Source organism: Epinephelus lanceolatus, chromosome 1, assembly GCF_041903045.1.
Source record: "Epinephelus lanceolatus isolate andai-2023 chromosome 1, ASM4190304v1, whole genome shotgun sequence".
NCBI lineage: Eukaryota > Metazoa > Chordata > Actinopteri > Perciformes > Serranidae > Epinephelus > Epinephelus lanceolatus.
This window is the reverse complement of record NC_135734.1, coordinates 27,624,752-27,637,920: the sequence shown is the minus strand read 5'-3', so window position 1 is coordinate 27,637,920 and position 13,169 is coordinate 27,624,752. Positions and strand designations below refer to the sequence as shown.

General features: G+C 39.8%; 1 protein-coding gene across 2 annotated transcripts in view; it reads right to left on the bottom strand.

Moving 5' to 3' along the window:
- Positions 1-10,518, bottom strand: part of LOC117256944 (sodium- and chloride-dependent GABA transporter 2-like) — a 45,257-nt gene extending 34,739 nt beyond the window's left edge. Inside the window, exons 1-5 of one of the 2 annotated variants that reach the window (XM_078168650.1) lie at positions 10,193-10,518; positions 9,675-9,859; positions 8,917-9,051; positions 2,219-2,359; positions 1,180-1,261 (exon numbers count right to left, since the gene is read on the bottom strand). In XM_078168650.1, coding sequence (XP_078024776.1) covers positions 1,180-1,261; positions 2,219-2,359; positions 8,917-9,051; positions 9,675-9,859; positions 10,193-10,200 — 551 coding nt within the window. In that variant the 5' untranslated portion in view covers positions 10,201-10,518. The remainder of the gene's footprint in view (positions 1-1,179; positions 1,262-2,218; positions 2,360-8,916; positions 9,052-9,674; positions 9,860-10,192) is intronic. The other variant, XM_078168647.1, reaches the window with a different exon arrangement.
- Positions 10,519-13,169: the final 2,651 nt, after the last annotated feature.

The following is a 13,169-nucleotide window of genomic DNA, read 5'->3' as shown; positions in this document are numbered from 1 at the left end:
GTTAACATCTGTGCAACCAAATACTTTGGATCATATTTGTGTATGGCTTAAGTGTCAAACAGCGTCTGTTTTTCAAAGTGTCATGTGACTTAAGTCAACCTTATTAATCATCCGTTTGGGGAAAGGAAGTCCCCCTGCAGGGACTTAATGTGTAATCCCTATGGTATATTCTTTTACTTTTACTGAAAAAATTTACAAAAAAAAACAAAAAAAAAACATGCTTTACAGAAAGTTTTTTGTTATTACATTCACAGTGTACTGAATGTTCTGCATGTTATCTGATATAGAGGTTGACCATGACCCAGCAACCATATATTTTGGCCTGACTCAGTGAAAGAAAAATTTGTTCTTGACACATGAAACGAGACTATAGCCATGCTAGCAGCTCTGTGACGCTGTACTTTGAGCTAAATGCAAATGTGAGCATGCTCACATGCCCATAATGATATTGCTACCTGCTCATGTTAAAGCTATACCATGCAGGATTATCAGTTACTGTTTCTAAACATGCCTGTCTGTGAATTTGAAAGAAAAGTGAAACCCAGATTCACCCTCATCTGGTATTTCCACGCTACTAAACATGTGCTTTTTCTCTTGAACGCCTGCTGTTTACGGTCTGGCACCTCATCGTTACCTTTTTACAAAGCCACCTAAACTCTGTGGGCTGACACATTCATAAACATCCTGGGCATAGAAAATAGGAAAAGCATGTAGAAGGCAGAGTCTCTGCAGATAAATACACCACCACACAATTCTTCCTGAGGGGGGCGTTAATATTTGTACCAGATTAAATGGAAATCCATCCAGTGGGTGGGAATACATATCTTCTTCTTGTCACACAGATTCATTATCCGCTCATCATTAACGTCTTTTTGTTTCCTGCCATCCGTCAAGTAGATGTTACACTATTTCCGTTTGGACTGAAAAATGAACATAACTTAAAACTCAAGAGTTACAGATTTAATAAGTGTGTTGACATTTTGACTTATGGCAGCTTCAAATGTGCCAGCAGGTGGCAAATGCAGCTCACTGGTGACCAATGTTCATTATATGCTATAGACCCTTTTTACAGAAAGAGGAGGGACATGTAAAAACAAACACACATCTGCATCTCTTTAGTGTTTAGCTTCCTAATAAATGTGACATCCGCTGAAGAAGACAGGCGTGAATTACACTTACTCCCAGAATTCTGTTGCAGGTGTTGTTGCGTTTGCTGTCCAATTTGATGATGTGTTTGTTTTATCAAATTCAACACAAGACTCTGAGAAAAAAAAAAACAAAAACAGGAGGAGATGTTTAAATCCAGCCCAGTCGCCAGAGGAAAATGTTGGCATTGTACATTCCTGCAAACCACGAATGCCTTACATTTGCACATTTCATACATATCATAATAACCTCACCTCGGCGAGACGCTTGCCAAGCTGCAGACCACTTTTCAAGACCAACACATAACAAATTAGTTGTTTTTAGATAGTCATTGCTGTGTTTCCTGCGGCTTTCTAGCCATCGAATGTGGGCATTTTTTAGTGACCTGTTTCTTTGTTTTCACCAGAGATAGTGCTTTTCTGGACATGATTGTGCCACTGTAAGCTGGTATTTTAAGCCAAAACATGAGTGGTCTTTGTATCTAAACCTGACCTGACATTAACCCCAGTGTTGTTGAAATGTAAACAAATGTAAAGTTTTAACATATCCGCTACATAATAACGTACAATTGTAATATAGCTGTGGTTTGCAGACACGCACAGTTCCAACATTTATTCTGATGATTGGGTTGTTTAATTGGTTAAAGTGTAGATCAGTAATGGAAAACAAACAAAAAGACAGATACAGTGCTAGATACTCATCAAATACAAAATAATCCATTACCATTTTATATGAATTTGAAATGTGGAGGACCCTCTGCCTGTTGTCTTTGTTCTTAGCTGTTATGTATGTAAGGGCAATGCAAAAATAAACATTCAATTTCCATGTATGTGTACATGTTGGCTTCAGGGCTGCTGTGAAACCAATCAATCAATCAATCAATCAATCAATCAATCAATCAATCAATCAATCAATCAAGAATGCAAACATTTTTGTAGAAATTCCGGTATTTTTGTAGCCACTCAAATCCAAGTTTGTGGGCTTTTTTTCATTGCTGCTGTTATGAAGGAAAATGTAGACACAGATGTCTGTCATGTGTGTAGTTAATGTCTACATCTGCCTGCATGTCTACCTGTGTTCCAGGCATTCCTGCAGCTGGCCCATGGGACTTCAGCGCTGAAGGACGAGAAGAGGTAGAAGAAAGCCCATGCCTGGATGACAATGTATGACACAGCAGCGTATGCAATCACAACCTGGGTGGCGTAACCAATACCTGAGGAGACAGACATAGTGGTCAGTGTAGATAATAGATAATGATGGGCAAAATTGCCCCGCAGCATATATATCATCTGTATAGAGTGCTCCAGGGATGACGCTTTTCTGTAGTCCGACGTGGAGGTAAGCATTTCACTGGTTCCCTTATCAAAAAGTCAATGGGATTTTTCCATTGGCTTTTTCCATATTTACAGACATATTTTATATCATAGAACAAAATGTGAAAGTCTCTTCAGCTTGTATTAAACACAGATCTTATTTCAGGCATCTAACCCAAAACCCATACATAAAACCCACTGACTTTAAGACAAGGAAACTGGGAGTGTTAAGTTCTGGAAAGCCATTAAATCTTTATCTTTCCATGATAATGATAAGGAGTTACCTCCTTGCATTACCACAGACTCTGCCATTGTATTGGATAGGTCTGCTATGTTGAACTGTTTTAATGAGCATTTTGTGTCCTGTGGCTCGCTGTTTGATTCTGTTGTCAACTGTGACGCTTTAAACACCCCTATTTTCGATACAGACTAAAATGGTGTACATCAACCTTTTTGTTTCACCCCATTTGCTGTTAGTGAAGTGCATGAAGCCTTAGTCAGTGTAGATAGTGGAAAAAAACCTGCTGGACCTTGAAATGTTCTTCCTAATGTTAGCTGCAGATTTTGCTGCTCAACCCCTGACCTATATTTTTGACTTCTCTCCAAGCTCTGAGGTCATTCCAAAAATGTTGAGGTCAGCCTATGCTCTCCCACTGTTTAAGGCAGGGGGGCACTTCATAAACAATTATAGGCCATCAGTTCCAGTAAAGATCCTGGAACGGTTAGTAAGTGAACAGTTGAAGGTGTTTTTATGTAATAATGCCATTCTATCCAAGCATCACTCTGACTTCATAAAGCAACATAGCAGCATTACAGCAACTATGAAGGTGGTGAAAGATGTCATTGGTATTTTGGACATGAAGCAGAACTGTGCAATGACCTGTCAAAAGCTTTTGATACTGTTGACCCTCATATTTTGAAACAGAGGTTAACTAGTAGTTCAATGGTGTTCATTATGTCTTCAGTTTCTGATAATGACTTAAGTTGTTCTTTTATCTCGTACATGTGTTAGGATGTTACATACCTTGACATGTGTCGGTGGAAACTTCTTCAGCTGATTGACAGATCGTACTAAATGCATTTTCCAAACAAATACAACATGCTAACGTTATTAGCACAAGCCTATGGCATTTTACATTGTATAAATTAGCCTAGCAACAAGCAAAGATTTCCGCTGCTCATATGAAGCCAGGATAACCCCAGCCCAAACATGCTATTTTAGTGAAGGCTTTACTGTCTTCACAATGTATTGTTTCTTATCTCTGAAATAAAAGTAAATAAAAGCTTCGTTTCCACTGAGGGAAATGGTTTCAGCTTACAAAAATAGACAGAGGGTCTGCACCGGGGCGACGTGTAGTTACATTTCTGGGGTGGTGCACGTCAGGCTACAGTGTAGGCTCCATGTCTATGCAGAGCCTACGCTGTCGCTACAGCGTCGATTCAACGCAGAGGTATAAATTCCGCATAGCTGGCTCACCACTTGTAATGGTGTACCCCAGGGTTCTGTGTTAGGCTCACTTTTATTTTGGTTTATATTAATTGTCTTGGTCAAAACGTGGTTGGTGCCAGTTTTCATTTTTATGCCAATGACACACTGTCTTTAATGTTATCCACATTCAGCTTTCACAACTAAAGCTGGTTTTAAATGCTGATTAAACTAAGGTAACTAAGGCTTGATGACTCCCTGTCTTTTAAACCTCAGGTTGATAATCTTCTTAAAAATCTGAGGCTGATGTTAGGGTTTTATTTCAGAAACAAGTTTCACCTGTTGTTTCTCCTTTGAGGCTAGAAAAAGACTGGTTGCTGCTACGTTTTTACAGGTCCTGGATTATGGTGATCTGTTGCACATTGTTTGCACATGTTAAATACTGCATATCATAGTTCACTGAGATCTATTACAAACTGTAAAGCCCTCACTCATCACTGCTTTATGCTTTAACCATTCATAGACTCAGTCACTGGTATTTGATCATTTATTAAGCCATACTTGGTAAACTCCCTTCATACATTTGTACTTTGATTGAACAGAGATCTGACTGTAGCTACAGTCTGAGATCTCAAAATGTAGTTTTGCTGTCTGTTCTTAGTGCTGAGCTGGGAAAAAAAGCTTTTATGTGCTCTGCTCATCTTATTTGCGTAACCTTCAAAAAGATTTGAAACTACGTGAATCAGTCTGTCTGTTTGTTGGTTGGTCATGTGACCAGTCAGTTCACAGTATCAGTGGACCAGTGGATGTAAAGCAGATCATGGTGTGGGTAAGTATGGTTTAAGTGTGGTTGGAGACAAAGCGATAATAGCCCGTGCAGCTGCTCTGAGGCAGGTGGGTCGGCTCAGGACAGGCATGCCTACCTCAGGAAAAGACACGAATCCGTGAGCTTTAAACACTGATTGAAGGTATTAAGTTTCTTCCCTCTCTGTCGGCTGGCACACCCACCACGGCCAGGGTTAAATGACCTGTGACATGTTCAAGTTTGTGATATTGTTGATGCATGGCAAGAAATCCTCCAGAACAGAGTGACCGAGGCAAACACCGCCAATCTGTCACATAGTTTCTTTTCTATTTTCTGCATTAAATGACAAATCTTGCGACATTTTAACTTTTTCTTCTTGTCAATAAAATCCATGAAAAGACCAAACGCAACTAACTTGATTGAACTAACAAGTGTTGCTTGATCTTATACCTCTGCACCATAAACCTCTATTGTTGTCCAAACACTATAAAAAACACACAACATGGACAACATGTTCTTTCATGACAATGAACATGGGCATTATAGTTTATTTTGAGTCAGTCCCACATACACCAGCCTGCTGCTATAAATAACTGTTGGGACACGTTTGCCTATATATCAGGGCTTTCTGGCAGAAAGGAATTTCTTGAGTAAAGAAGTATTTCACTGCTGTAAAGATGGTCATTTTGCAAAAGTAGGCTGTCAGTGCAGTAGAAAGATGCAAATACCTTTGAAATTGGTGCTACATGACCAGAGAAAACAGGACACTGTTGCGCTCGCTTCTGCGGTTTCTGCCCAGGTAGAAACCAGAATGCACTGCACTGGACCAGTAAACGCTCCCACTGGTGGGTCCAAACAATATAATGAATACAATACGCTGGCCGGCTAGTAGGAAATGATTTCGTATCACTGTTAAATAGTAACTTAAGATATGTTTCTGAGAACATTGTAAAAAAGAAATAGGCAGCGACATAACAGAGTCTTGGTTTATATTTCATCAGCACTGCCTTGTTTTACTGTTTTATCTGAGTTTGGTCCAAGTTTGAGAGATAGAGAGCGGAAGAGGGGCAGCTCTCTCTGTGAGCATGATTACAGGCATGCAAAGATGAGAAAAAAACAACTTGCAGTTTGAGCAAAAGCCCAATCTGCTGGATGATGCAAAATGGTCAACTGGTGGATTTTCACTGAGAAATGAACAGAGAGATCTGGGCGCTGGTGAGATGGAGGGAAGTTTACCAAGTTCATTTACACATACTTCCCACATTGTTGCGATACAAGGCTGGTCGGAGTATTCCTTTAAGTTGAGGAAAAAGATTATGGTGTCAGTTGAAATGAGTACACAGACACAGAATGTCTGAAAATTGTCCCCAAGAAATGCACTTTTCTCACATTTGCTAGAAGCTGCACTGCCCAGACGTTTTAGGAAGGAGGAACAAATGTGCCATGGACAGGGTATGGAAGTCATTAAGTGTTGAGAGAAAGACTTAGGCATGGAGATTTTCCATATTTTCATTGGACTTATTGACATTATAAAGTATGGGATTGATGCCAGCTCTACCCTTTGATAAAGACGTGAATTGTGAGCAGTAGCACTTCTTATTGTCTGCACCCTGTTGACTCTGGCTATATCATATGGCTCTGTCCACAGATTATCCATATCTTTTTCCCATTTTCGTCTTCAAGCTGGCATTTGGAACAGAGTTAAGCAAAATCAGGACAACTTGTTTTTCACTTGTGTAATCCATCCATCAATCACCATGTCACATTTTGGTGTGCATGACAATGTGGGTGGGGATTCACATCATGAGTTATGGTAACCTGGAAGAATGGGTGTAAATAAAGATTTGAACTCTCACTTAAGTAAGATCTGATATCAAAACAACTGACAGACACACCCCTGTGTGCACAGTGACATTCATGTTAAGACACGGCATCTTTTAAGACACACAGGTGGTGATTCATTTGGCTCTGCACAATGGACAACTGTGCTTTTTGAGCAGCGCATTCACAACAATTATAGGTTTCCTTTTCTGGATTAACCGGCCATTACATCCCACACTGGATAATAAGCCTATGAGACTGAAGATTATTGTTGTTACGTTTTGTAACAGAGATGTACTTTACCAGTTAGATACGTCAGAAAAGCATAATTAATCAATAAAATCAATACAATTAAAGACAAATCTATCCATTTTACAGCATGTATGTCTCATCAGGCAAGAAATACATGCATCACTGAGTCACTCAGTTCTGTACTGAGTCTATTTTAAACAAGTGGGGAAAAAAGCAGAATGGAAAAAAGTGGTACTTTATGACAGTACCTATTTCTTATAGGAAAAAGGGAAGCCACTGGGCTGACTTCAGGCATGCTAGCATCGAGCCAAGGATGTATTGATAAAATTCCTTTATTAGTTAAGGGCATATAAAATATAACAATAAAGGCATTTAACCATACACCCTTGGCTCTATGCTTGTCAGCCTAAAGTGCACTCATTGGCTTCCCTTTTTTCCTGCAGTCGACCAGTTTGACTCCAAAAGCACCTCGCATTCAGCTTATCATTTAAAACTGTATACATACAGTATGTTGTATTGGGCTGTGCATACACTTGGCTAATACATGAGCTTGATCCTCTAATTAAACCTCATCAGACTTGGTGAAGCATGTTTATTATGTTCTAAAGAGCTGTGTTTTTTCCTGTTGAATCGGTTTAAAGGGACAGTTCACCCCAAAATCAAAAAACATATTTCTCCTCTTACTTGTAGTCTAAGTTGTTTTGGTGTGAGTTGCTGAGTGTTGGAGATATCTGCCATAGAGATCCAATATCTTGTGGTGCTCAAAGTGCCCCCCCCCCCCCAAAAAAAAAAACATGAACTCACAGCAATCTGTTACTCAAGATAATCCACAGACCTTGTAGTAAACAGTTTCATGTAGGAACTACTTTCTCTTTCTTGAACTACACCCACCAACTGTCTTACAGCACAGAGGGAAGTAGGGTTGCAAAATCATGGTCAAAATGAAAATCACAATTTTTTGATCAGTATTGAGATCACAATTATTTATCACAGTTAAATATTGATTCTAGGGACAAAGTCACATTCACAGTTAAATAAACAGAGCACTGCTTTCTCTTAAATGTCTCACTGCATTCCTATTGATGTAGAAATTTTGCATCAAATTAAGCCTGGTCCTTATTCACAGTGCATCTCCTGAAAGCAAAATATAAATGAAATTGTACTAAAACGTACGCTTATCCCGTTAAAAAGATAGCAGGGAGGCTGCAGCACATAGCAGCTGGCATTGGGTGAGGGGCGGGGTACACCCTGGACAGGTTGCCAGACTATCACAGGGCTGACACATAGAGACAGACAACCATTCATGCTCACATTCACACGCAGGGCCAATTAACCTGCATGTCTTTGGACTGTGGGAGGAAGCCTGAGAACCCAGAGAAAACCCACGGTGACACAGAGCATGTAGCCTGATGGCTTCCCTTTTTCCCATAGGAAACAAGTACTGTCATAACATACCAGTGACATGCAAATTCCAAACAGAAGGGCCCCAGCCAGCTAACTTGAACCTTGAACCCTCTTGCTGTGAGGTGACAGTACTAACCGCTACTCCAACGTGTAACCGAACTTATTACCTAAACTTCAATTAAAACAGCACTCTGCTTTTACCTCCACGTTGTGCTACACTCCTGCTAATTAACACATCTTTGCATGAAAAGGAAGCCTTAAAACAAAGTTGCTCTTCAGCTGAATTCAGCATGTCTCCTAGAAGCAAAACATGAGTAAAACTGTACCTAAAACATAAGCCAACTAAAACTAAAATTGACTTCACAGAATGCAACCACATGAAAACAGTGTTTATTGGACACATATCTTTGGCCAAATGGAGTGCTGTTCCAATAGTTATTTTGGTCTGTCTTTAAGAGCTGGCTCCACTGCTGTATTTTGCTGTCAATTTTTTATTTATTTATTTTTACAGCTCTCATGGGCACATCATGCAGTAAGTAGGAGTCTGTAAAGATTTCCTGAATATTGCAACTGCAGACAGACGAAACAAAAATCCTCTCTTCATCAATCATTATCAAGAGTGCCGTAAAAAGCAACATTTTTGTTGAATGAAACAACATGAAATACATCTTTTAAAAGCAAAAAAATAACAGCACTTTGAGCGCCTCATATGAGGTACGATCAGCAACAGTTCTGTTTACAACACTAACCTTCAAACAAGGGGCAGAAGTGCCTCCAGCAGGTGATACATCCTTGAGATGTGAACTGTCCCATGGCCGTCTCCAGGAGGAACATTGGGATACCACAAGCGAGCAGAAACAAGACGTAGGGAACCAGAAATGCCCCTGAGAGACACATGACAGGAATATCAAAATACCATTCCCTTTGTAGATCTGAGTCACATCACACGTGATCATTCTTTTTTCTTCTTTGTTTTATCAACATCTTTAAGCACTGAGAATTTGATCCCTAGTGAAAAAGGCCGTTAACACGATCAAGACGACTTTTGTTCATGGCTTATTTTTGGTGTTGCCTTTGCATGGAAACATCTGGACACAGTAATAGCCCACATGGGTTTTCCACATCTGTAGCCTTAAAAAGATCAAACACAGATGTAATGTGAGTGCAGAGTTTATGGACGCATAGCATGACTTTTCTGACCAGTAAAACTTACAATGTTTTTTATGGCAATGGCTAACTTCAAGTTTGGCAAAAACAATTGTCTTCTTTGTCCCCTGAGTTGCATTTAGTTACACACACACCAAAAAAAAAAAAGTTTCTATAATAACAAACAGCAGCTTTGTGCAACCCCCTGAGCAACTTCCTTATCACTAAAATCAATGTATGCGTCACAGCTCTTTTTCCACATTTGTTGACATTACACTTTGATTAAGTGCAGCTGCATGACTTTGTGCAGAAGTGTAAAAGCATGTTGTTTTATTCTTTGTAACCTGAGGATGCTGCTTACCTCCTCCATTTTTGTAGCACAAATAGGGGAACCTCCAGAGGTTTCCCAGCCCAACCAGAGTCCCTGCCACAGCCAGCAGAAATTCCAACTTGCTCGCCCACTGGCCTCGGTCCAACAGTTGAGTCTTCTTCGCCAGACTGCTATCCTGAGCAGGCATCTCAAGGCTGTTTCCTTTCAGGAATTCTCTTGACATGTTCAGGAACAGTAGCAGATTCAATGAAACCTGATCTGAAAAGTGCTTTCACCTCCTCCACATTTATAGGACGAAAACTGTCAGAGCTCTGTGCCTCTGGATTATGTGCAGAGACAAAAGTGCTCAGCTGATTATCTGGAACTGCTCATAAGCTTCATTTATTTATTTGTTGAACTTGAACTGAGCTTGCAGGATTATCAGGAATGGAAAGTTTTCACTAGGAAGTGTTTATCAGAACGCTGCACTTAATGGAGCACATTTCTAGAATTAAAGCATTGCATGTAACAGCCCAAGTGGAAAAACAAAAACACAGTGAGGTACTTACCCCTCCATCACAAAGCCCCCTCCCCCAAGAGTTGCTTACAGCAACAGCAAACTGATCAGTATTCCTCTCAGCCGGTTGCACCGCAGGATCTTTACGCAAACATGTCATGAGCAGAGCCAGAGTGAGAAACAAAGTGGCTATGGTTTCCTTTGGCTCCTCTATGACCTAATTATTGTCGGATTGGTCTGCACACCATGCCGTCCCACTTGAAAAAGTGTTTGGCTCTGACAAAGGTCCAAGGTATACCACTTCCCTGCTGTATTTTTCCACTGAGACATGGGCAGCTTGAGTCATTGAGATTAGCACAGTTGCTAACAACTAAACCAAATCAGCTGAGCCGTCTGTATTATGTCAGTGGCTGCACACAGCCTGCAGTTATCTACTATTTGAGAATTTGTTGCATTGGGGCATAAATCATTCAAACACCAGCAGCAGCATCTGTTGTGCACAAGTGAACCTCTAGATAGACTTCTGACTTCTCTTTTTTAGTTTGCACTCATGTTTATGCAGAATGGCATCATATTGCTGTGAGACAGTTACAAATACACAGCTTTAAAATGTACATCTGCAACTTTTAAAATTTGTTATCTTGATACTACTTTTGCATTTTAATCACCATGACCATTGACTTACTGTACTTCATGGTATGTTACTTTGCACTTTTTTACCACCCTAATCCTAATAGTCATAAAAAACTACTTTTGTATTTTAATCGCAATGACCGTTGACTTACTCTAATTTATTATGTTACTTTGCACTTTTTTACCACCCTAATCCTACTAGTCATAAAAAACTACTTTTGTATTTTAATCGCCATGACCGTTGACTTACTCTAATTTATTATATGTTACTTTGCACTTTTTTACCACCCTAATCTTACTAGTCATTCAAACAAAGTTTAGATGTATAAATAATTTCATTTATATTCAAATTACGCTGTTAAACCACTCTGTATATGGAAAGTGTAATTAAACTAATGGTATATTAAAGCTAGAGGGAAGACACCTAAAAGTGCTTTAGCTCTTGAGATAGCCTCACTGAGGCAGAAAAAAGCACAATATTCTTTTAGGTCTCCCATCTGTGAAATGGATTCTTATTTAAAATATTTTACTGCAAAGGTGGTTAAAGACATTGTGACCCAGCCCATAAATAAAATGAACACGAAGTCAGGCTGAATAGGAGATGGTACACCTGAACTCATGCTATTTCATAATGCAAGCCCTGGTTGATCCCAAATTTAGTGTGACAGTCGGCAGGTTGTTTCTGTACAATAAATTCAAAAATAAGATTCTGCAAAATGAGTACTTTTACTTTTGTTAAGTATATTTTGATGCTCATATTTTGTACTTTTATTCTATTAAAAATTTGAATGCTGTTAGTACAGATAAGAACACATTCAACATTTCAGTGACATACCTGAAGAGTCTGCTTTTCCAGCTTCCACCTGTTCTGTTCTTTACAGAGTATACTGCATTTTTTTTTTTGCGTCGTTTGTGTCCAGCCATGACAACATTGCAAAAGTGGGTATTGTTTTCACAATCTTGGTATGTCATCATGGTAGAATGTGGTCTTGGCAACAGTTGTTGTAGCAGGTCCTACCACAGACCTTATTCTGAGCATCTCTTTGTCTGTGGACAGATTTTATCAATGCAATCATGTCACAACTGTGCAAGATGCAGTGATGAAATTCTACTAATGTGTAGTTGGATTATAATGAAGGCTATGTTTGATGATGGGCGTTGTCCAAGCAAGGGGGTCAGAAGTAGGGGGATAGGAAGTACAGAATGGGCTATTGGCTTCCCATTTTACGCCCCTGGCTCATGAACCTTTGTAGTTGAGGTCACAAGAAAGGCTGAGATTGGAGATGAATGAGAGTCGGGAAAAAGCACCTGAAGCAGGGAAGAAGAAGCCATTGCCCGCCCCACCCCACCCCCACTTTACACCCCTAGCTGATATTTGCTTTCACGGATGGAGTGATCAGATTGCAAGATGGGCTCTCGTCTTTGTTGTTGGGATTTATCCTGTATTTCCAGCAGTAGAATGTAGTACATTTTCTGAACTTCAAAATTAATTTGAGGTATCCCTGAGTCCATGTTGAGCCTCATCTGCCTGCAGAGTAACTAGACTTTTAGATGACGACACAAAAAAAATATGATTATCTTAAAAAATGTGATGTATTGTTGCAGATTAATCCACTGAGCAGTATATGAAGCAGTTAGACTTAACTTTACTTTGACCAACTACAACATGAAAATGCTTCTTGCACATAAAGCATCAATAATACCAATGAAGTAATAGAAAACAGGGGGCATCGGTGGCTTGGTGGGTAGAGCAGGCGCCCCATGTACAAAGCTGTTGCCACAGTGGCCTGGGTTCGAGTCCAGCCTGTGGCCCTTTGCTGCATGTCATCCCCCCCCTCTCTCTCTCCCCCTCTCAAACGTTCCTGTCCTGTCCATTAAAGGCAAATGCTCCAAAAAATATCTTTAAAAAAAAAAGAAAACAGGGAGAGGGGCTGTTCTGCAATACCACAGTGTGGAAATACTCTGTTACAGGTAAAATATGTTTATATAAGAATCCATTTTATATTTCTAACAGAATGCTACAAACATTGTTGCGCTCTGTTCTACGTCTGGTGGGGACGCTTCAAGATTTTCGGTGCCTTCCCATTAGCCTAATTGAGTGAAAGGGTTAGTCTGAAACCCGACTCATGTTATACCTAATTAGCAATTAGCATTTAATTAGCAATTAATTAGCTCTTCGGTGAAATGAGCAGCACAAATATTGTTTCTGGTCTCAATAAGAGCTGTCATATAGCAGCACACAATCAACCACCCCCAGTGCACAGTGAGCATTTGATTTAAAGGATGTTTTGGTTGTTGGGATCTGTGATTGGATCCACAGTGTTCAGACCACATAAATTTAAGCACACAATTGAAGAGTTTTAGCTTTATGAGAAACTTTTTACTCTGTGCATTTC